The 25,624-nt window shown below is 34.6% G+C and overlaps 1 protein-coding gene across 1 annotated transcript in view; it reads left to right on the top strand.

Annotated features, from left to right (window-relative positions):
* SI (sucrase-isomaltase) overlaps positions 1 to 25,624 on the top strand; it is a 105,780-nt gene that overhangs the window by 69,464 nt on the left and 10,692 nt on the right. The window contains exons 32-40 of the mRNA XM_063098997.1: positions 305 to 415; positions 2,145 to 2,207; positions 8,169 to 8,285; positions 8,942 to 9,029; positions 9,895 to 10,033; positions 14,890 to 15,023; positions 16,077 to 16,111; positions 16,202 to 16,318; positions 18,448 to 18,596. Of these exons, the coding sequence (XP_062955067.1) occupies positions 305 to 415; positions 2,145 to 2,207; positions 8,169 to 8,285; positions 8,942 to 9,029; positions 9,895 to 10,033; positions 14,890 to 15,023; positions 16,077 to 16,111; positions 16,202 to 16,318; positions 18,448 to 18,596 (953 nt within the window). The remainder of the gene's footprint in view (positions 1 to 304; positions 416 to 2,144; positions 2,208 to 8,168; positions 8,286 to 8,941; positions 9,030 to 9,894; positions 10,034 to 14,889; positions 15,024 to 16,076; positions 16,112 to 16,201; positions 16,319 to 18,447; positions 18,597 to 25,624) is intronic.

Raw genomic sequence — 25,624 nt, 5'->3', positions numbered from 1 at the left:
AAATAAAAACAAAACAAAATAAATACCCTAGTAAACTTGCTTCAAATTATAACTAATGCATTTTCAAAAGTCCTTAGAATTTTCTTCTAAGGATTTAGAAAACAATCTAGCTAGAACACTGATGGTTTTACTACTTGTTAATCCATGTGAGAGCACAATATTATGATATCGTGATGATAGAAAATGTATGATTATGGAAAAATGTATGATAATTATGATAATGTAATAATTTAAAATTATTGGTTGTTCAAGTGGCTATACTTTTATTCCATATGTACATTGTTTATATTCATTTTAATTTTAGGATCCAGCAATTTCAGGAAATGAAACACAGCCTTACCCTGCATTTGAAAGGGGACAGGAGAAAGATGTCTTTGTCAAATGGCCTAACACCAGTGATATTTGTTGGGCAAAGGTACTAAATTGATATCTTGAAATAGAATAAGTATAAAAATGTTATTTCATTGAAAGTTTCTATTTAATCAAAACATTTTAAAAATATATTCAGAGGGAGAGACAAACAGAAATGTAATGATTTAATAAACTAATTAAATAAGATAATATATACTCTTTAATACAAATTATTACAAATTATTTTAATACAAATCAGTAGACATGAAGAAAGAATTCATACAAGTCATGTGTCCAAATCCCATTTGTTTCATCTTTAAACTGTATTTTATGATATTTCTTAGTACCATTCATGTTATAAAACTACCATTAGCAATATGGCTATTCATTATTTTACGAGTCCTTTAAATGTTTGTGTTTCTCTTAAAAATATCACAATAAAATCAAGTGCTTCTAAAGGACTATGCTTATGATCTTAACTTGGATGAGGAATATAACTCACTGTATTTCATATAAGCAATAACATTCAGACCTAACTATATGAATATATTATTAAAATATCTTAATTTGGCTTTCATATGAAACAGTAAAAAATGCAATAGTCATAACTAGCATTAAAAAACACCACAAAATCCCATAATGGGAGACATACTTAAGTACAATGTGAGATCCTTATGGGACCTTGGACCAAAATTAAAACATTATTGATAATAATGTAAAATTCAAACATGGTCTATAGATTAGTTAATTGTATTCTATCAACATTAATTGCTTGGTTTTGATAATTGTACTATGGTTTTATAATATGTTAACAGGGGAAGCTAGGTGAAGGCTGTAGTCACACTCTAGGTACACTTTTTGCAGCTTTTTTTAAAGTCCAAAAATATTACAAAATAAAATAGTAAAATAAAATAGAAAGCAATCATGATAAAATTAGTGAAACTTTATAATGTTTTAAGAAACATGCAAGTAAGTATAGTATATTGGCCACAGAGGGGGATTATTTTTCCTTCCTACTTTTTCCTCATTCCATATTTCTACACATTTTCTGAGATTTCTACCCTCTTTTCCATTATTCCCCAACAGCAACTAAGCCCTTGTAAATAATTAGTCTTTTGGGAATTATTTACATTTTTTATATGGGACTTACTAACTTCGACAACATAGATTCAAATTCCAAAGCTTTCCCCACGACTGAATTTGGGCTGTGTTTTGTGTGTTTCTGGTATGAGTAGAGGAGAACATTGGTAGGTAGTGAGGCAGGAAAGGGTGGGGGTGGGGTGATTTGTGGCAAAGGGAAAGAAGGATTGAGTGTTAACTGTGAAAATCAATGAGATATTTGTCTCAGCATGACACTATACGATCAGATCTTCGGTTCCTTTCAAATAAAAAATATTTATTGCTTTTAGTGTTTAATCCTGGAGTAATTCTAGAAACAATTCTAATAGTTCTAATATATCACACTAAATTAAATTCGGTATATGCTTTTCATATTATTTCTTGACCAAAACTTTTGGTTGCATGCATTATTTCCAAAAGCAATAACTATCACAAAGGTTGGCAATTCATTTTGGAATATACCTTATTAAAGAGTAGACTAATAAAGAAAATGGGAATAGTTTGCAAAAGATACATACACAAAACAAAACTGGAAAAAAAATAACTGAAGGAATTACATACCTGGGGATCTTGAATTTGTAATATTCTAATACTCCATTACACTTTATTTACATCAAAATCACATAAGACTAAATTTATTTTGAACTGTTTTTTTCATTTTTTCTCTCTTGCAGGTTTGGCCAGATTTGCCCAATGTAACAATAGATGAAAGTCTAACTGAAGATGAAGCTGTTGATGTAAGTTTAACAATGGTTACCTATATAACTAAAAGAAATTCAGAACTTGGACTTGATGATCATTTTAACCAATAATTCAATTTCAATAATTTCCTTAAAAAAGTAAATGGCTTTTAATTTTAAAGTATCTGTATTGGACTATATGTGGATCATATTTACCTATGTTTTCCTAAATACCAAAGTGTCAGTCACTCTATTGAGCAATTTTATATTTTACTTCATTTAACCCAAACAATTTGTTTATTTTAAAAAATTATGATGATTCTAACACAGTGTGTTTAAGATCAGAGCTGAATTAAATGAAATGAAACCCAAAAAATGATACAAAAGATCAATGAAACAAAAAGTTGTTTTTTTGAAAGATAAATGAAATTGGCAAACCTTTAGCAAGGCTAACTAATTAAAGAAGAGAGAAGACCTAAACAACAAAAAGTGGAAATGAAAAAGGTGATATTACAACTGATACATCAGTTATACAAGGAATCATTAGAGACTACTATAAACAACTATATGCCAACAAATTTGAAAATCTGAAGGAAATGTATAAATTTATGGGCACATACAAACTACCAAAACTAAGCCAAGAAAATATAGAAAATCTGAACAGGCCAACAGCAATAAAAGAGATCAAAGCTGTTATCAGAAGTCTGCACAATTAAGAAAAGCCTAGGACTGGTCAGGTTCACTGCAGAATTCTACCAAAACTTCAAAGAGGAATTGATACAATTTCTCTACAATCTATTCTAAAAGACCGAAACAGAGGCCATTCTCCCAAACTCTTTCTATGAGGCAAATATTACCCTGATACTGAAACTGGACAAAAATACAAAAAAAAAAAAAAAAAAAAAAAAAAAAAACCAGACAAACAAACAAACAAACAAATAAAACCAAAGGCCAATATCCTTGATGAACATAAATGCAAAAATCCTCAATAAAATACTAGCAATCAGATTACAGCAACAGATCAAAAAATTATACACCATAATCAAATGGGATTTATCCTAGAGATGCAAGGTTGGTTCAACATATGCAAATCAATAAATGTGAAGCACCACATCAATAAAATCAAAGACAAAAACCATATGATCATCTCTATAGATGCTGAAAAAGCATTTGACAAAATTCAACATTCATTCATGATAAGGACTCTCTATGAGTTAGTTATAGATGGAAAGTATCTCAACACAATTAAAGACTTATATGATAAGCCCACTGCCAATATCATCCTGAACAGAAACTAGAAAAGGGCGCCCACTCTCACCACTCCTATTCAACACAGTGTTGGAAGAACTAGCCAGAGCAATCAGAGAAGAGAAAGTTTGGAAAAGATGAAGTCAAACTGTCCCTGTTTGCAGATGATATGATCCTATATATTGAACAGCCTAAAGCCTTTACAAAAAAACTCGTAAGAATTGATAAATGATTTCAGAAAAGTTGCAGGATACAAAATCAACACACAAAATCAGTAGCATTTCTATACTCCAACAGTGATCATGCAGAAAAAGAAATCAAGAAATCTAACCCATTTAAAATAGCCACCTCCAAAAATAGATTACTTAGGAATAGAGTTAACCAAGGATATGAAAAACTTCTACAAAGAGGACTACAAACCACTGTTGAGAGAAATATGTACACAAGAGAGAAAGAGGACACAGGAAGATGTAGAGATATCCCATGCTCTTGGATTGGAAGAATTAACATTGTTAAAATGTCCGTATTACCCAAAGTGATCTGCAGATTCAATGCAATTCCCATCGAAATTCCAATGACATTTTTTCTCAGAAATGGAAAAAACTATCCAGCCATTTATATGGAATAACAAAAGACCATGAATAACCAAAACAATCCTGAGCAAAAAATGGTAAAGCTGGATGCATAACACTACCTGACTTTAAACTATACTACAAAACCATAATAAACAGCATGCTACTGGCATAAAAACAGACACAAGGATCAAGGAATAGAATAGAGAATGTAGAAATCAACCCATACACCTACAGCCATCTAATCTTTGACAAAGGCACCAAGTCTGCACAATGGAGAAGAGACTGCCTCTGCAGCAAATAGTGCTGGGAAAACTGGATATTCATATGTAGGAGAATGAAACTAGACCTGTACCTCTCACCATATACCAAAATCAACTCAAAATGGATTAAAGAATTAAATATACATCTGGAAACAATAAAACTTCTTTAAAAAAACATAGGGGAAACACTCCAGGAAGTAGGATTGGGCACAGACATCATTAATATGACGCTAAAAGCACAGGCAACCAAAGGAAAAAATAAACAAGTGGGACTATAGCTAACTAAAAAGCTTCTGCACAGCACAAGAAACAATCAATAGGGTGAAAAGACAACCAACAGAATGGGAGAAAAGACTTGCAAAATATATATCTGACAAAGGATTAATATCCAGAATATACAAGGAATTTAAACAACTTTACAGTAAAAAAACCAAATAACCCAATTAGAAAATAGGTAAAGGAAATGAATAGGCATTTCTCAAAGGAAGATATAGAAATGGCCAACAGACACATAAAAAAATGCTCAGCATCACTCAGCATTCAGGAAATGCAAATCAAAACCACCTTGAGATATCGTCTCTGGTTAGAATGGCCAGTATCCAAAAAACTGATAATGATAAATGCTGGCATGGTTGTGGAGAAAAAGGAAATCTCATACACTGTTGGTGGGACTGAAAAACGGTGCAACCTTTATGGAAAATGGTATGGAGGTTCCTTAAACAGTTACAGAGAGATCTACCATATGACCCAGCTATTCCACGGCTGGGAATGTACTCAGAGGAATGGAAATCATCATGCCAAAGGGATATCTGTATCTCATGTTTATTGCAGCACTATTTACAATAGCCAAGAGATGGAACCAGCCCAAATGTCCATCATCAGATGAGTGGATAAGGAAACTGTGGTATACACCATGGAATACTACTCTACTATAAAAAGAATGGAACGCCACCATTGGCAGCAACATGGATGGAATTAGAGAAAATTATATTAAGTGAAACAAATCAGGCACAGAAAGAGAAATACCACATATTGTCACTTACTTGTGAGAGCTAAAAATAAACAAAGAAATATACAAACAAATAAAACAAATAAACAGTGGGGAATGGGGAAGAAGACACAACAATCACAACAATTCCTTGAACTCTTAGGACAAATGAATAGATATGATTTAGATGGACAGGGGGGGAAGAGTAACAGGTAAAGGGATATGAAAATCAACTACATTGTACGTTGAGAAGTTAAAAATTTTTTTAAAAGATTAAAGTTTAAAAAAATAAAATAAAATGAAAATAAAATAATTATTATGATACTAACACTACATTAGATCTGCTCTCTAAATAAATTATTATGTATACAATACAGTATTATAAACTATAGGGGCAATGTTATATAGTAGATCTCTAGAACATCTTCTTTAACTGAGATTTTAATGCCTGTTGATTAACAACTCCCTATTACTTCCAGCCCTGGGAAACCACCATTCTACTCTCTGCTTCTATAACTTTAGTCATTTTTAATACTTCATGTAAATGTAATCATGCAGTATTTGTCCTTCTGTGACTGGCTTATTACACTAAGCATGATATCCTCAAGGTTTATTCATGAAAGCAAAAGGAATGAAAATGTTTTCCATGCCAGTGATAACCAAAAAGGAGCAGTGTGGCAATAGTTATATAAGAAAAATAGATTTTAATCCAAAAACTGTCACAAAGGACAAAGAAGGTCATTATATAATGATAAAAGGGCCAATTCATCAGGAAGATGTAACAATTATAAATCTATATGCACCCAACATTAGAGCACTTAAATATATAAAGCAAATATTGATAGAACTGAAGGGAGAAATAGACAGCAATGCAATAATACTTAAAGACTTTAATACCTCACTTTCAACAGTGGATAGAAAAGCCAGAGACAAAAATTAACAAAGACACAGCAGACTTGAACAACATTATTGACCAAATAACTTAACATACATATGTAGCACATTCCATCCAACAGCAGCAGAACGTACATTTTCCACAAGTGCACATGGAAGGAACATTATCTGGGATAGATCACATGTTAGGTTATAAAACAAGCCTTAACAAATTTAAGAAAATTAAATCATAACAAGTATCTTTTTCCGGCCACAATAGAATGAAACAAATTATCAGCAGAAGGAAAACAAACAAACAAAATATTCTCAAATATGTGGAAATTAAATACTACACTTTTGAACAACCAATGGATTAAAAAAGAAATCAAAAGGGAATTAGAAAATATCTTGAGACAAACAAAAATAAAAATAAAACATACCAAAACTTATGGGATACAGCAAAAGCAATACTAAGAGGAAAGTTTATAACAATAAACATCTATATTAAAAAAGAAAATAATAATCTCAAATAAAGAACCTAACTGTACACTTCAAATAATTAGAAAAAAGAACTAAATGAGCACAAAGTTAGCAAAAGGAAGGAAATAAAGATTACAACAATAACAAAAAACGGGGAATATAAAATCACTAGAAAAAAAAGCAACAAAACTAAGAGTTAGCAATTCTTCCTTTAGGTAGATCAAATTTACAGTCATTAAATCACAAAAGTAAGTGTGGAAAATTAGTGGAGCTTAAAACTTACCAAACCTATTTCCTAAGCAGAGGCAAAGAACTGAACATACTGAACTATGTTGTTGAAGAAAAATGTCAGCATTTGATCTCAATTTGGGCTCTACCCACTACTCTGGAATAGTAGTGGTAAGACTAGAGAGGAAAGTTTGGCTTCTTATATGCACGTTGAATAATAGCTTCAGTTTATGTAGAATAGCTTACATAGAATCCCTTGAGATACTCTTCCACACAAACTATAAAGAATGTTGGATAACATGTATCTGTTAAATTTTCTGAATGTAATCAAAGATTTGCATTTAAGGGATAAAAGCAGTCACTAAAAGAATAAAGTAAACCGATAAATGAATTATGGAGAGAGCAGAAAAGAAGAAACAAAATCCATTGCTACCTTTCTTATTATTGGTATCTTAGGGAGATTCCAACATAGAAAATATTCTTTGACTATAACCACCCTAAGCTGTCTATCCTTATGAGAAAAATGTAATTATTGGGAAAGCTGATAAAATTAAGTCCATTTCAATTCTAGAAATATCCGTGATACATATTTTGCAAATCTCTGTATTCCCTACTCTTCGCATTTTCTCTATGCACATTGCCTTCCCGTGTTCTGTTCATGGAGAAGATTGTTCTGGCAGTTATTGCATAGTTTAAAATTTGCTAATAAAGCATTCAGGTTATGCCATGTTTTTAAGGCATTGACAGTTGATTTAGCCGCAGAAGTAACTTTGCTAACACAATTACTCTGACCTTGGAATTTATATGTGTGGAAATAGAAAAGTTTTCTCGCAGGGAATGGAATAAAACACCTCGTCTCTTCGTGGATGGGAATGGTTAGATGTGAGAGAGAAAGAAAACAGTTGTTTGGGGCAGTGGGATGATATATGGGTTCTGGGAGATCACAAAGCTGGGTAAAAACATTTTTAATCAGAGAAACAGGATAAACCACAGGCAGTCTCCTCCCCCACCATGGTCCACAAAGGTAATGTTGATGTATTGGGCTCTACAGATGCAGAGGAAAACTATCACTCTAAGAGGCACTAAAGATGTATTTTGATGTGTTTTGAGCTGTTTCTGTATAACCCACATAGGACCCCAGGCTGCTCTCTTCCCTTTCCATGTATATCTCTCTCTCTCCTTTTACTCCCATGGCTGCTGGGGTGGTTGGAGGAAAATCACATACATTTACATAATTAAGGTTGAGATTAGGTTGCCTTCATGATCACTTATGAAACTTGTGCATCTGATAGATAAATTTCTGATTCAGACACATAGGCTATCTCTTATAATTTTTTACATGTGGGTCTGAATTTTGGTTTTACAGGTTTCCAGAGCTCATGTAGCTTTTCCAGATTTCTTCAGGAATTCCACAGCAGAGTGGTGGGCAAGGGAAATTATGGATTTCTACAATGATCAGATGAAGTTTGATGGCTTATGGATTGTAAGAAAACTTAGAACAATTTATCTTTCAAGTTATTCATTGTATAGTGATTATGCAAAATTCTTACTAGACTCCAATGATGTCAACAAAATATTCTTTGTGAAAATTAGCCCACTCATTCATTTCTATAGATTTTTCTCATACAAAGGATTGCTAAAATACAGTTTTAAAAATTCAATTTACGTGTATGGATGCTATTCCCTGGACATTTTCGATTTGTCTAAGGAACTAAACTAGACTTTCTAGCTATTAATAAAAACCTGTAAACACTTATTTTATTTTCACTCAATGTAGAAACAAATCTAACACTCACATAACTATCAATCTTTTATTTAAGAAATAATCTCTTACAAATTTAGCAACATTGTCTTTCAAACAATTTATTTTAGGTGTAATTTTAAAATGATGGTAGTAAGATTTAGTAATATAATTTTGAGATAGCATAAAAAGGAAGTTACTACAAGTTAATGTTTAATACAGGAAATTTTACATAATCTCTAAATTTCTGGAGATGACATTTCTTACTCTGTTGGTTTTTAATTAAGGAAAGCTTTATAAAGATGACTTAGAAATATAAATATAAATTCATTTTCATATGTACAATAAGAATATGTATTCTAAATTTTTGTTTGTTTACCTTTCTCTCATTTTTTCAGGATATGAATGAGCCATCAAGTTTTGTAAATGGAACAACTACTAATCAATGCAGAAATACAGAACTAAATTATCCACCTTACTTTCCAGGTACAATATTTTTGCTATGCCTTTTTATCGTGTAATTTTTATTTATTAGCCAGTTTTATATATACCTTAGGATGTAGGGAATAGGATTCACATTCCCAATTTTCACTACCTACCCACACACTGGACAACACCTTGTTCCACTATCAATATTATTTAATAGTATTCTGAGTATTCTGGATATGTTTTATCCATATAAGCACAATTCTAAATTTGTTTAAAATTGTTATTTTGGGTTTCTTAAGAATCTTCCCAGATTTGAAAATTTTAAAATTCTTTAAATACTCTTTTAGATAAAAAAAATAGAAACATTTTTTAAAAGATTTTTATGTGTTTTTTTTTAAACTAGGAATAAATGAAAGAACACTTCTCTGCTTATCCCTGACCTAGCTGGGAAAGGGCCAGTCCTTTGGCATTCATTCTTATTCTCATATGTAGACAGAAAATATTATATATAAAGCGATGGCAAAGCTCTGAAAAAAGGCATCTTAAACTGAGAAAAAGTGAATCAAAAGATGTTGTTATAGCATTTGCCTGGCTCTTAATTTCAAAAGTTTATGTTACCAAATGGATTGTTTTCTGAAGATTTATTTAATCAGTATTTCTCATCTAAATACATGAAAAACAGTAGATACTTATGAGTGTACTTATTGTTCAAGTTTTTATTAATTCACGTAACTCATTTGTAATTGCAGGCCACGTTTTTCATTTACAATTAGCATATCACAGAGTGTACAAATGGTTAAACAATGAACAATTATTTTAGAACAGCAAGTAATCTCTTTACCAAAAGAACATATAGTTATGAGCTACACATTTCAATACAGTGCACTTTATAATATTTTATTTTTTTCATTGATTCTCTCAGAGCTCACAAAAAGAACTGATGGATTACATTTCAGAACCATGTGCATGGAAACTGAGCAGATTCTTAGTGACGGATCATCAGTTTTGCATTATGATGTTCACAATCTATATGGATGGTCACAAGTTAAACCTACACATGAGTAAGCAATAATTATAATTATCTTCTCTGACTCCTTTTTATCCTTCAGATATAATATTTAATGCTCCCTATTTTAACATTACTGCTGACCTTCTATGGGAGCCTTTTCCTTCCCAGTTCTTCTCTATAACTTACTTCTTCCTTCCCAGCACTTAGAAAAACTGTGTTTCTGTCATCTATTGCTCTATGTTGTTATCGTTTTTAATTTTCATCCTATTCCAAAATCAATCCTGGACCATTATAATTTTGTTCCTTATCATGTACCCAGCATAGGGCCTGGAAAATAGTAAGTGCTCAATAAATAATGTTGACAGAATAAATGATAAATAATATATAATTTGATGTTGTTAATTAAGACATTAAAGCTGGCTAAGTCCATTATTTAAATTTATTATTAATAAGTTAGAGCATCTCTGAATGATTTTGAGTTTATCAAACTTTAATGTTCATACTAATCATCTGTATTTTAACAAACTCATATTTAAGGCCAATGATGATGGAACACAGACTATTTCCTGAGTCTTTATTAGCACTGTCTAAACAAACTTTTCTGCAAGGATAGAAATGTTCTAAATACTGGATATCCAATGTGGTCCTTACTAGCTGTAGATGGCCATTGAGCAATGTGGCTATTGTGACTCAGGAATATAATTTTAAAGTTTATTTAATTTTAATTAAATAATATTACATGATTAAATGTGAAATAATAGGTGTCTGATAGCCACCACACTAGACAGTGCAACTGTAGATCACTGGCTCTTGACTGCACATTGTAATGACCTGGAGATTTTAATAAATGCTAATTTAATTGATCTCATCTATAGCCTGAGCATCCAGATTTTTAAAAAATCCCCAGGTGGTTCTAATAAGCATCCAGAGTTGAAAACCACTGTTCTAGTATATGACTGAAGTTGATAAAAGAATGAAAGCATTTTGGAGTAAAGAGAATGGATACAATTCCTCATGTAGTAAAACATGCTTATTTTATTTCTGGCACCTTTTATTCAACCCAGAATAGATAAATTAATTATAAAATTATTACATGAATATATGACCACAGACTTCTTCACTAAATCCCAAAATAGGGACCCTAAGTCTTTTTAGGAATGAACAAACTGGTCTTCAGCAATGCATTTTTATTGGGATAAGCATTACTTTTAATTAATGCTACTGGAACATAGTATTGGGGCACAATTAGCCTCAGCTAACCTCTCTGTACATAAAACTATAGATATTAAAATGAACAAAAATATTGAGAACTGACTGATGATCCCATCGGCAAAAATTATGCACTTTGAGTTGAAAGTATTTAGTTTAAGGAAAATTGAAAAAAAAAAAAATTCCTCTCCACAGAGGGGAGTAAATTAAACTTCTGGAGCACACTACAGAGTCTAGCATGGTTTCTGACACACTGTGAATGCTTAGTAAGTTTAAATGAATCAATCATTATCTCACTACAACTATCAAAATTGTGTGGATAAGTTCAAGGTAGATGTAGGAAAATTTCTAAATAGTTGATATACGTACAAAGGTATTTAAGGATATTTAAGGTTCATTTCCACTATTCAATAAAATAATGAGGAAGAAGTCAGCACAATCTTCCATAAATATTCTTTAATATAAAATCAAAGTATATTTATTTGATGCTAATTTTGTTAACAAATAGTGTTAATTTTGTTCTTGTCCCTAAAAGCTTTCAATGAGAATGTTAACCACATTTATTTAAATCAGATTACTTGGTTTTAAGTGTTGAGTTAAATAGCCTAATTTACACAATGCTATAGATTTTTAAATATGTTTTAGATACTTTATTAATTAACATTTTAATTTTTTTAATTACGGAAAATATGTTTAACTCTACTTTGGAAAATATTAGTGATTAAATGTATTCATTAAATGTTTAAAGACCTTGACAAATGTAAAAGAGGACACTATAAATAAATTACATTTTACATTTAAGCAAATGATGGAGAGAAAAGACTTATCATTGAAGAAAACTGAATGAGTTATAAACATAATTTTTTTCTCAAGTCATGCAAATCATAGCATTTTATTGTTTCTTTTGTGACTTTCTGTCTTTAAAAACTGCCACATATTTAACGTTCAACTCTTTTTTGCTACTGTAGTTTTCATATACAGGAAACAAACAGCCCAAGAAACAAGACATAATCAGCTTAAGAAATTGTAAATAGTTTTTGTGAAAAACAACCACGGATAACACTAGCAAATGGAAAAGTTTTATACAGAAATTCCATACAAAAATTTTCAGTCTTCAATTGATCTTTTTCTCTTATAATTTAAAATTCAAGGCTGTACTGAAACAAAGCTTCAAATGTAGGAAGAAATACATTTAATAGCCTACCTCAGATTAGGTGTTTAAATTTTGGATAGATATTCAAGTATTATATATCTATGTATTCTACATTTCAACTTTCAACAATACCTTGAAGGATTTAGGGAATACTACATACTTTTCATTAGAGAGGACTTGGAGAAATAAACGTGTTTGACTCCTTTTGGATGTATAGGTTGTGTTTGAATATATAATTTAAAAATAAATGCCCAACATTTTTCTAACCATATTTTAGAATGGAATGAAAAAGTCAATAGACACAAATTATTTCATCAGATTTTTTTTATAAACTGGGCTAGTTAGCCACTTGGAAAATATATGCTTTGCTTAGTTTAATGTAACAGTGGAAAAATAAGTACCATTTTGAGGTGGGAGATTTGCATACTATAGGAAGTGGTCTCTTCTTGCAATGTTGTGATTTTTTTTTTTTTGAAAGACTAGTGTAGGTAAAAACAAACATGATACAGCTTATCTTTCCACTAATTTGGAAGTTTTCTTTGTTGCAGCTGTAATTTTTTCTGTTTATTAGCTGTTAGTCACCTCAATAGACTGAATACATATCTCATAGACATTACATTCTGAATGATGTGGCTGACTACAAAACTGATACAACTAATGTATCATTTTTTTAAATTGAGATCTGAATATATAAAACTATTTCCATGCTTTAGCCTTTTACATTGTCCTCTCACTAAAGGAAATTTCATATCTACATTATTTACTGTACAATCAAAAACAATGAAAGTATCTCGACTTACAAAATACTTGTTATACAACTCAAAGACTAAAATTGAAATTACATTTTCTGAAATAATGCTAAATCTATTTGAGATGTGAATTGGACAAGTTTCTATTTCTAATGGCTATTAAATTTATAATACTGAATGGTTTGCTTTTTGAAAGGAACCCAGTATAATATTTGGTTTTCAAAGAGATTTTTTTCATAAAATTGAGAAAACAATCTCTTATTAACTTTCTTTTCTGACACTAATCTATATTCTATATTCTGTATTATAATCTATATTTATTGCCACCCAATCACTTTGAGATAGAAATGCTTTGAGCATATTTATAAATTTATTTTATCGGTAAATAAATACAATATTCAAGTGATTTCATTTGAAATTATAATCTTTTAGAAACCACGACTAAAATAAAGATAAGCACTTTTTGTTGGAATCTTTAAAATATTTAAAAAATTTTTTTTAATTTAATGTTTTTCTCTTCATGTCATTTTTGTAATATGCATGCAGAGTTTTCTAATTATCATTGTTTTCCTTTCAGAAGAAATTTGTTTTCCAATAATTGAAAATACTTTTATAATTTTTCTAATACTTTTCAATAAAATGCTCATGTAGGCAATAATAAACACACAACAAAAATACTTCTGGAACACACGTTAAAATTATTTTTATAAGCTGAATTTTCTATAGTCAACTGGTATCAGAGGATGAACTATCTTATGATTAAAAACGCTTCTCAAACATTAACAAATTAAAGTTAATTATGACTAAACCATTTGTAAAGTAGAAACACTGTTGGAAATAATTAGAAAATATTTACAGTGATGGAATCTTTATTCCTAATTAGTATCATGGTGAAATATTTTTTCATTTTTAATAGCCTTATAATGTAATATCATTCTACAGTCAGAGAGAGAGAAAAAGGGATAAGGAGGAAATGGGATGCAGATAATATAAAATGCATTATTGCATTATTCTTAACACTAGAAAATGTTTTAAAGTGCATAATAAGTCATTAAAGTCACTCTCTGAAGACAGAGGAGGGGAGTAAAAAATATTTCCTTATTTGTACAATCCATTCTCTTGATGGATCTGACTTGTGATAGATTCTGTGCTTGAAATAATACAATTATTTTTATTTTTAAAACCCAGGAAAGCCTTGCTATCTTTAAACTACGTTCTAAAACAGAGACAATTACAGTAGGGATTTTCTGCAGAGTAATATGTACATTAAATGTTGACCTACCCTTAGTGAATCATTGTGCAGTGTATGGATGTATTGAAGTAACACATTGTTCCCCACAAATATGGACAAGTAAATGTTAAAATAAAGAAAAGAGTTTTTAACTTAAAAAAAAGGTGTTGACAGGTTATAATTGAGAAGTGTTGGACCTATCAATAATCTACTCCTAGACCTTTGTTAAAATAGAACACATTTTAGTAGAATAAAAAAGTTAAATTTGATTAATTAGTTGATTTGATGATTTTAATGGCTGACTTAACTTCTATTCATTGAACAAATATTTAATATCTGCATGTCAACTCTGGTAAATGTTAAAAGGAAAAAAAGCTGTCATTCATGCCTGTGAGGATTTTATTGTATGATGAGAGAAGACTCATGTATAAAGAGCAAGTTGTAATGGGACAATATAAGCACCATAAAACAAATGTTTTGGGGTTTGTTTGTTTGTTTGTTTCTCCATGAAGTGGCCCTAGGTAGAAATATTTGAAAAACTAAAAATCCTTTTATATCTATATCAGTGCATTGCAGAAGACAACGGGCAAAAGAGGAATTGTTATTTCTCGTTCCACATATCCCAGTAGTGGGCGATGGGGGGGACACTGGCTTGGAGACAACTATGCACGGTGGGACAATTTGGACAAGTCGATCATTGGTATGTGAGAGTCACCATCTTTATCAATATTATTTTGCATTTTGTATTATTTATTCACTTCTGCTGATGCTATATACTTAACACGCTCTCAGAATTAGGCTTTCAACATCATGTCCTACAACATATAGCATCATGAAAAGGCAGCAGGCCGGGAAGCAACATCAGGAATGCTGTGTAGAAATGAATGATATTCAGCTAGTTTATTGTGAGAAAATAATTTCATCCTTTTTGGCCTCAGTTTCTTGGTTGAAAAGGGCAGGATCTGGCAAAGGTACCATCTTGATCTCAGAAATAAAAATGGGTAGAAATTCTAGATTCTAGGGAATTAGAACCACTGATAGATGCTAGAGAATGAAACTTTTCAAACCAAATATTTAAAGTTTTCTAGCAATAGTTAGATAAATGGTAAAAAAAAAACTATAATTTTAAAGGGAAAACAGATGCTTTTATCTTTCTTGTCTAGTGTTAAAAAATTCTTTACTATTGATAAATAGATTCAAGGAAAAAAATTTTAGAAATATTCCTTTAAAAAAGCTAGAGGGCCAGCCCGTGGCTCACTCGGGAGAGTGCAGTGCTGAAAAAAATTTTAGAAATATTCCTTTTAAAAAGCTAGAAAATTACATGCATTCTACTTTATTGAAGTGATCATTCCTGACAAAATTTTATTTAATTCAGTTTGTTTCAAGTGACAGAACTATGGTTAAATAATTGCAGAAGTATTGTCTATTTTCAAAAATGAAACTAGGAAAATCACTACCACTTTCTTCTTACACTGTAATATGTTCATAACAGATTTGTGCTCTACATATGTCATCTTGCAGGAGTCAAGGAAACATATAGTGCATTATTTTTATAAACATTATGAACAGAATAAAGTAAAAAATGTGTGAATATTATAAGGAATGATAGAAATGTATATTAATAATCTGAAAAATCCTTATTGAATTGGAGGTTGATATTAGAAAGAGAGCATCATCATAAATAGAAATAATAATAAAGATTAAAATACATGAAATAGTAGCTTCCTAAGAATTTTTTCCTAACTATTTTTAGGTATGATGGAATTTAGTCTCTTTGGAATATCATATGTAAGTAGTGTTATTCTTTTTATCTTCATAAGTTGTAAATATTAAGAAACAATCTATTCAAAATTAATAAAAAATCACAATATATTTTAGACAGGAGCAGACATCTGTGGTTTCTTCAATGATTCCGAATATCATCTCTGTACCCGCTGGACACAACTTGGAGCATTTTATCCATTTTCGAGAAATCACAACATTGCGTTTACTAGAGTATGTAATCATTGCATTTACTCTCAATCTTTCTCCCCAACCAACCTTACAAGCCTTGAACAGGATGCATCTTACCTGGCTGATTTTCAGATGAATGTTTTGAACTTCTTCAATTTACTGGGAACATATGAGCCCATCCCTTTGAGTATTTTCCGACTTGGGCTACACTTCATTATACTTTAAGGAATACGGCTTGGTTAGCTGGCGTACTTACTGATGTTCCATGTAATTCTGGAGTAGTCAGAAAACAATCTACCTCAAAACTTATTCCAGGAGACAGAACAATAAAGAAATAAGCTTCAGAGTAAATAATTGGAAGTGAAAGTCATTTGTATCAATGCATGAAATGGGCAGATTTAAAAGGGAAAAGTTAAAAAAAAAGGAGTTGTGGAATTGAGAAAAAAAATGAAAAGAAAGGGAATTCAGGAGAACTAATTTCTGTGTGATGGCACAAGTATACACTTTACTGAATTGTCTGAATGAATTTTTTGAGTGGTTGAAGAGACAATGCTAAAAGTCATGGAAAAGTACAAATAATCAGAGGCAATATTGAACTAAGCCCTAAATATTGCGATACTGACTTTCAGTGAAGAAGTGAAGAGAAAAGATAAGTTAGAAAAATGCACATCATTGAAGAGTTTGAAGATAGAGCTGGTCTTTGAAGAATGCCTTCTAGTCATAATAACTAAATGGTAAAGTTCACGATATACTATGAAACCTTTGTGGCACCCATGGGACATTTTAGTCAGAATAGAGGGGAGGTTTAATTTTAGAAAATGCTGAAATACAAGGAGAAAAGGCAGAATGGGACCACACTTTGGAAGAACTTGAATGCTATGCAGTAGATACATAATTTGATAGAACAGAAATATTTTGACAGGAAAACTTGTTGTCAGTAATGCTATTTAGAAGGCTGTAATATTGGAGAAGTGGGGCATGAATCAATAAAATCCTGGACAGGGATTCATTCATCAAGTATTTATTAAGAGCCTTCTATTTGAGATTTACAAAGTCCCTGCCCTAATGGTTCATATATTCTAAGAGGGAATAGAGATAATAGACAATTATATGCATAACATGTCAGACAAAAATGTGTATGAGGGAAAAGTAGAGCAAGTAAGCTAGAGTGATGGAGATTTATAGGAGTTCCATTTTAGAAGAGGTGCCAGAGAGGTGTTGGATGAAAGGACATTGGAGCACAGATTTGAGTGGAGAAGAGCAATCAATATAAATATATGGAGGAGAATTTCAAATGGGGGAACAAGCTAGAGACCCTGACATCACATAACGTGGTTGGAATATTTGAGGAAAGAACTGAAGAAGGAGGGAAAGACTGAGGAAGTATTTCTAAATAAACATCTAAACAACAGAAATCTCCACCTAAGTTTAAATATGAATCAATATAATTGAATTTAGGAATGTATAATTTTGAATTACCTGTTTATGTATTAACATGTTAAAACTGAAATCATTAACGAAGTCACTGAGCAACAGATATGATCTTCGCCTCTTCTTACTTGACAACAATATTTTTTATAGGCTTTAATCCTTCACCCTCAATTTTAATCCTTTGACCTAGAGTGCGTATTCCAGAGCAGACTAGGGCATGTTTTTTAATTTCATTCAACATTAGGTCTACTCTTCTACCTGGACTATAAATTCTTTAGTATCACACACTATTCATTTCTCATGAGGACCCATGATGTGCAGGTCACCATGATTAGCTCTGCATGTCTGTGTTTATTTCAATTCACTTTTGTATAGCACTTTTGTATAGCATGTCATTTTGTTTCTTTCCTGGGTTTCTCACCCCAACACTGAATTTCATCACAGTTGACAAGGTATTTGTCATCTATTAAAATATGAACTGCTTTTTGTATATGTTCACCTAGACCAAATCAAGCAATGGACTTACTCTGCATTTTTTCTTATTAAAATATTAATATTTTACCTTCTCTATCTATCATATGACAGAAATATTATTGTGTAAGATTTTCGTGAAGAATGTACATAGCAGATGACAGTGAATTAATATCATTTCCTACATTTTATTCTTTAGCAATGTATTTGAATATTATGATTTAAACAAGGGCAAGAGCTTATAACTATGTCATTTTGCTTTGTTTCAGAGACAAGATCCTGTTTCCTGGAATGAAACTTTTGCTAATATGTCAAGAAATATTCTAAATATTAGATACACTTTATTGCCATATTTTTATACACAAATGTATGAAATTCATGCTTATGGTGGCACTGTTATTCGACCCTTTTTGCATGAGTAAGTACAAAGTTTGTTTTTTTCCTACCTCAGAGAGGGCACTCTTGTTTAATTTACTTAATAATATAGTGCAATATAGAACTTTTTTATTGAAAGATAATTGATTATACATATTTGTGGGTTACAGAGCAGACGATCAGTATTTGTGTACACGTGATGATCAAATCAGGATTATTAACATATTCATTATCACGAAACATAATTATTCTTTGTGTTCATTACCCAATTTCTCCTTAATACCTCTCCCCCCTTTCCCACCTCTGGAAACCATAATTCTGTTCTCTCCTTCTGAAAGTTCAATGTATTATTGTGGTTGTTATTCTTTTTTACTTTCTTTTCTTTCTTTCTTTCTTCTTCCCTCCCTCCCTCCCTCCCTCCCTCCCTCCCTTCCTTCCTTTCTCTCTCCTCTCCTTCTATTTTTCTCTCTCCTCTCCTTCTTTCTTTCTAGCTCCCACTCATGAGTGAGGACATGTGGTATTTCTCTATCTGTGCTTGGCTTATTTCACTTAACATAATTTTCTCCAAGCTCATCTATATCTCCATGTTGCTACAAATGGCAGAATTTCATTCTTTTTTTTATGGCCAAGTAATATTCCATTGTGCACATGTACCACAATTTCTTTATTTAGTCATCCATCGATGGAAATTTAGGTTGGTTCCATATATATTGGCTATTATAAATAGAGCTGCGATGAACATGGAAGTGCAGGTATCCCTTCTATGTGATGATTTTCATTCCTTTGGGTATATATATACCCAGTAGTGGTGTTGCTGGTTCTTATGGTAGTTGTATCCGTAGTTGTTTGAGGTATATCCATACTGTTTTCCATAATGGCTGTGCTAATTAACATTCCCACCAACAGTGTGGGAGGGTTCCCCTCCACATCCTCACCAGCATTCATTGTTCTCTTTTCTGATAATAGTCAGTCTAATTGGGGTCCGATATCCCAAAGTGGTTTTGATTTGCATTTCCCTGATGAATAGTGATGTTGAGCATTTTTTAATATATCTTTTTGCCATTTGTATTTCTTCCTTTGAGAAATGTAAATTCAGCTCCTTTGCACATGTTTAAATCAGAATATTGGTTTTCTTACTGTTAAGTTGTTTGAGTTCCTTGTATATTCTCAGTATTAATCCCTTGTCAGATATATAGTTTGCAAATATTTTCTCCCTTTCTGTAGGCTACCTTTTCACTCTATTGATTGTTTCTTTTGCTGTACAGAAGCTTTTCAGTTTGGTATAATCCCATTTGTTTAATTTTTCCTTTAGTTGCCTGTAGTTTTGGAGCCTTATTCATAAAGTCTTTGCCCAGTCCTACATCTTAAAGTGTTTCCCCTATGTTTTTCTTGAGGAATCTTATAATTTCAGGTCTTATATTTAAGTCTTTAATCCATTTTGGTAGCTTGGTTGTGTCCAGAAATTAATCCTTTTACTCTCAGTTCCAATTTGTTGGCATAAAGTTGTTCATAATAGTTTCTAATAATCCTTGGTATTTCTGTGGTATCAGATGTCATGTCTCCTTTTTCTTTTCTGCTTTTCATTATTTGGGTCTTTTCTCTTTTTTTAGTTAGACCCAATAATGGTTTGTCTTGTGTTTAACTTTTCAAAAAAACAACTTTTTGTTTCATTAATTTTTTGTGTCATTTTTTTATTCTCTGTTTCTTTTAGTTCTGCTCTGATATTAATCATTTCTTCAAGTCTGGTAATTTGAGGTTGTATTGTTATAGTTTTTCTAGTTATTTGGGATGTAACATTAGGTTCTTTATCTGAAGTCTTTCTAGTCTTTTGATGTAAGCATTTATCAATAAAGTTCCCTCTTACCACTGACTTTGCAGTATGATGTATAGATTTTGGTATGATGTATCCTTATATTCATTAGTTTCAATAATTTTTTCTTTCTTTCAATATTGTGGATATATCATCCCATTCTCTCCTGGCCTGTAAGGTTTTTGCTGAGAAATCTGCTGTTCTCAGCAGATGGAGGTTCTCTTATAAGTGACTTGATGCTTTTCTCATTCTGTTTTTAGGATTTTCTTTTTGTCTTTGACTTTTGACAGTTTGACTATATAATGTGTCTTGAAGAGGACCTTTCTTTCTTTACATTTTTGAAAGATATGCACATTTATTTGTTCAAATAACAAATACATAAGCTGAATAACAGGTGAATAACAAAATACTCTGTAGAAAGTAAGGCTTCTAATTTTCACAAAAATTGGAGATATAAAACTTATTAAAAGTTACATATTTCATTGTATAATCTCTACAATTTTTTGAAATAGCTCTCTATAGTCTTCCAGAAATGAAATAATTTCAACAGAGGAAAATGAATAAATTTTTTAAAGGCAAATTAATTTCCATGCAAATCAACAAGTCATCTTAATAAAAGGAAATCAAGAACAGAAATTAAATACCTAAATTTAGCAACATAAATTTCATAAAAAAATCAATAAAGCAGAATATAAACACAAGGGAACTTCAAAAACTTTGTGGAAAAATAGAATTGAGAGATAGTGGAAATCTTTCTATGAACTTTTTTTATTTGTTTGTTTAAATTTTTCCATTTTTAAAACTAAGATCATAGAAAATGTGTTCTCTCACCATAATAACAGAAAAAAATTTAGAACATTCACAAATGGGTAGAAATTAAACAACAGCATTCTACTAAATAAACAATGAGTAAAAAGAAAAATCACAGGGAAATTACAGAGTACTTTGAAATAAAGATCAAAGTGTAACATATCAAAATTTATAGGATGCAGGGTTCATGCAGTGCTCAAAGGGATGCTGAGGCCCTCTATAGCTGTTCAGCTGGAGTGGCCATTCTGGGAAAGTCTGCTGTGATTGTGGACAGGCCCCTGTGATTCTAGGAGCATTACTGGGGCACTCTGAATCTCCTCAGCTGGGGCGGGCTGATGCTCATTGGGTCACTTGGGCTCTGATTGGATTGCTGTGCACCCAAGAGATAGCAGATCCCTCTGAAGCTCTCTTGCTGGAATGGGCAGCCCTGGGTGGGCTCATAGATACTGAAGGCATGTGTGTATGCCCAAGAGAAGTGTATGAATCCTCCACTACCTATTTGTGGCTACATGAAATGCAAGGGTGCCTCACCAACTAAGGTGGGGTTGCCAGCAGTGGCTAGATGCTTCAATTAGGAAGTTTTCTGACTCTGGAAAGTGCATGTCAATGTCCTCCATCCTCAGATGGCACCTTCACTGCACTGGATTGTCTGTTCCCAGGGTGCAAGAGCCACATGGCCACAGATGTGGCCAATCCAGACCAAAAATGCAGCCACAGGGAAGTAAGACCTCTGTGGGGGACAGTGTGATATGGTCTCGGATGTTCGAGCCAATCGCAAATCTGTGAACTCTGCATAAGTCTGGGGCTGGGAAAATGAGGATGGTTTAGCATGTGGCCCTCCCTGGGTCTATTTAGACATGTGTGCTGCCAGGAGTTCCTTACACAGGTGTCTGGCTGCAGAGGCTGCACCTGAGATAAGTGTGTGGGTTCTTCTCCCACTCCTCATGGCTGTGAGTTTTGTATATGCTGCCCTCCAGGCCTGAATAAGGTCCTGATCCATCCTGAGGTGCTGTAGGGTCTGCCACTAGCTGACAAAAACAGCCCTTGCCATGCTATCAGTCTCTCCCTTGGTGACCCTTCTGGTGAGCAGGCGGATTGCCAAGATTCCTCTTTTCCCGGTCCCTGTTGAGAGGAGACAGAGGAAGACAGCCGTGAAGAGAGGTGAGCACAGCCACCAGCCCAAACCAGCCCGTTAAAGGACACTCAGACGCAGCGGGGTTCTGTCAAGCAGTTCTGTTTATTATCACACAAGCACTTGCTTTTAAAGGCAAATGGGGAAGGGAGGTTTTTACATCCTCCAATCAGCTTAAAGGTTACAAGAGCATGCATCCTGTCTCAATGCCTAGCTATTGCAATCACGCAGTGTTCACGAGTGCGGAAGCATGTATTTGGCCAATAAGGGCTAAGGCAAGGTTCCCGCAGACACTCCCACCCTACCTCCTGCCGGCGCCATCTTAGGCTGCCACATTAATATGCCCTTGTGGGCCCATAATGGCGCCACTTGTAATGTCACTTAAGGTGGCATAAGTTTTTAAGGCCCAACATCTCCCTCTTTTTGTTTTAATAAGGCAGCTGGAAGTGGCTAACCTTCCCAGCCTCGCCTCCATTCCCTCTGGTGGCTGTGCCTGTCTTAGGTTGTTTCCCTCGGGAAATCTTATCCGTCATTGACTATCCAGCCAAGTGGGGAGCGGGGCAGAAACTTACAGATGGGCATTGATTTTTTTAAGGGCCATATTGATCCAAGGGTGGTCAGGGATTTCATTATGGGCCACCTCCTCTATCACCTGGGTGAGCATTATGAGAGAAGTGGTGTTGTGCCTTATAAGGGACACAACCTGGCGAATGACGTAAGGCCCCAAGACGATTAAGACAAGGAAAATGGCTAGGCGGCCTGCCAGGGAGGACAGCAGGGTTGTGAGCCATAGGGAACTTGAAAACCAGCTTTGGAACCAATTACTATTGGCTTTGTGTTCTTTTTTTCACTTTTCTAATCCTTCTCTAAGCTTAGCTAGGGAATCCTTGACCACTCCAGAGTGGTCGGCATAGAAGCAGCACTCTTCTTTGAGGACAGCACATAATCCTCCTTGCTGTAAGAACAACAGGTCTAGTCCGCATTGATTCTGTAAAACAATTTCAAAAAGTGATGTTAGCGATTTTTTTAAATGTGATACAGACACCTCCAAGTGGCCAAGATGTATGTCCACTGCCTCCCTAAGGGAAGCTACCAGTTGATGTGCCAAGGCTATTCCGGCAGTCCCGGTACCTGCTCCAATAACTCCCAAGAGGGAGCTGATGGCCACCGCAGCTGCCCCTGTGGCCTGCTTGTTTCGGGTCCACTTATCTCGGGTTTTGGGGGTGCTCCAAGTTTGGAATAAACTTTCCCTGGGATACCAGTGTACTGTGGGTACAACAGACACAGCTATGCTAGTGTCTTCTGCCAGGGAGGCATTGTAAATACAGTGGGTGAGCCCCGCCTTGTTGCATAACCAAGATCCATTAACCACTTGAGTCCAGGGGGTGGTGAGATTTGCCACAGGGCTGCAAAAGGGTTGGTTGGCACCTACACAGGAACCATTGCCAAGGACCCGTGGGAAGGTGAGTCCGGGGTTGGTTTTATTGTGGTTACGTACACATTGGCTAGCGTTTACACCTAGCAGAGTGTCATTGGGCAATGCCACTGCTTGATTTATCTCTGCCTGCACATGGCACTCTTCTTTAAAGAAGGCACAGAACTTGATAAACAAGTTTGGAGGGAGGACAGCCTTACAGAGCATTTTCCAATCTTGGGTTGTGCAGGGTTGGTGCGCTAAGCCCTGGAGGACGGTTTCTGCCCATGGGGAATTGGGCCCATCCTCTGCAACAGCCTTTTTCAGCTCTTTAAGTTCATGAGCTTCCCAAGGGTACCAAATGGCCGGCCGATTTCCACCAGGGGCAACATTGACCGGATAGGCCTGAGGGGCCGCTTCCCCCCACGGGCTGCGGATGGCTGGGGGTTCCCAGTGAGCCATGACAGGAAAAGCCTGCGGCTCTGCCGGGGGTGTTTTAAAGTGGGGCTAGCCTCCTCCACTTCTTCAGGTGCCCCTTCTCTCCTTCGGCTAGGCTCTGGCGGGATGAGTATGCCGAGAGAGGAGGGTACAGGGTAGGGGCATAGGTATCACTCAATGGCTCAGGGCCTTGCATTGCAGCTTTGTTTCCTTTTTTCTCTCCTCATCGAACTGCACCCAGTCCCTTTCTGCCCCTTCCTGATGCTCGGGACAGAAGCAAAGCTTTAGGGCAGAGATGGTTGGGTAGAACCCTAAGGTGAGGTCTAGCCTGTGACTAATCTCGTTCTTTCTGGCCAGGGTCTGAACCCAGTCTCAAGTCTCATATGAGAACAAGTTGGATGAAGGTGCCCAAGGGGCCACCTGCACCACATGATGCCAGGCATTGGTGGCTGTGGGGTCAGATATTTCTAGGCCTCTGCTTTTTAACATGTACTTTAGAGCTTTGCAGACTGTCTCGTCACTCTTTCCACACACACCTCCCATGTTGCCCCTCAAGGAAGGGATAAACGGAAGCAACAGGGCAGAGAAGTGCAGGGACTTCCCCCTGTTATGGTACTCACCTTGACACGCAGGCGGATTGCTTCACAGCGACTACCACGGCTGCAGGGGCCACTCCGTTGGTTGGTCACCCTTCATCGACCTTCTTTCAGGACTGAGCAGCCAGGGTCCTCACTCGCTCGCCTTTTATCCACGAGTTTTAAAAAACGCCTCACACGGGGCACCACTCTGTCGTGTCTGCCACCGGCTGATCCGAACAGCCCTTGCCTTGCTATCAGTCTGTCCCTTGGTGTCCCTTCTGGTGGGCGGGTGGATTGCCCAGATTCCTCTTTCCCCAGTCCTCGTTGAGAGGAGACAGAGGAAGAGAGCCGTGAAGAGAGGTGAGCACAGCCGCTGGCTCCAACCAGCCCATTAAAGAACACTCAGACGCAGCGCAGAGGGGATTCTGTCCAGCAGTTCCATTTAATATCACGCAAGCACTTGCTTTTAAAGGCAAATGGGGAAGGGAGGTTTTTACATCCTCCAATCAGCTTAAAGGTTATGAGAGTATGCTTCCTGTCTCAATGCCTAGCAGTGTTCACCAGCGCGGAAGTGCATATTTGGCCAATAAGGGCTAAGGCAAGGTTCCCGCAGACACTCCCACCCTACTTACTCCCAGCGCCATCTTAGGCTGCCACATTAATATGCCCTTGTGGGCTCATAATGGCACCGCTTTTAATGTCACTTAAGGTAGCATTAGATTTTAAGGCCCGACAAGGTGGATTACACTGAATCAACTGTTCCCGAGGTACGGAAATGAAGCCAAAGGCTAATCCTAGTCCCAAGCTTACTGCATCTGTCTGGGACCCATGGGGTGGGGGTGTGTGTCCCTCCCCAGGCCAGTGCAGCATCTTGTGCCCACAACATTTC

Source organism: Cynocephalus volans, chromosome 1, assembly GCF_027409185.1.
Source record: "Cynocephalus volans isolate mCynVol1 chromosome 1, mCynVol1.pri, whole genome shotgun sequence".
Lineage (NCBI taxonomy): Eukaryota > Metazoa > Chordata > Mammalia > Dermoptera > Cynocephalidae > Cynocephalus > Cynocephalus volans.
The sequence above is the reverse complement of the archived record's forward strand: the minus strand, read 5'-3'. Positions and strand labels throughout refer to the sequence as shown.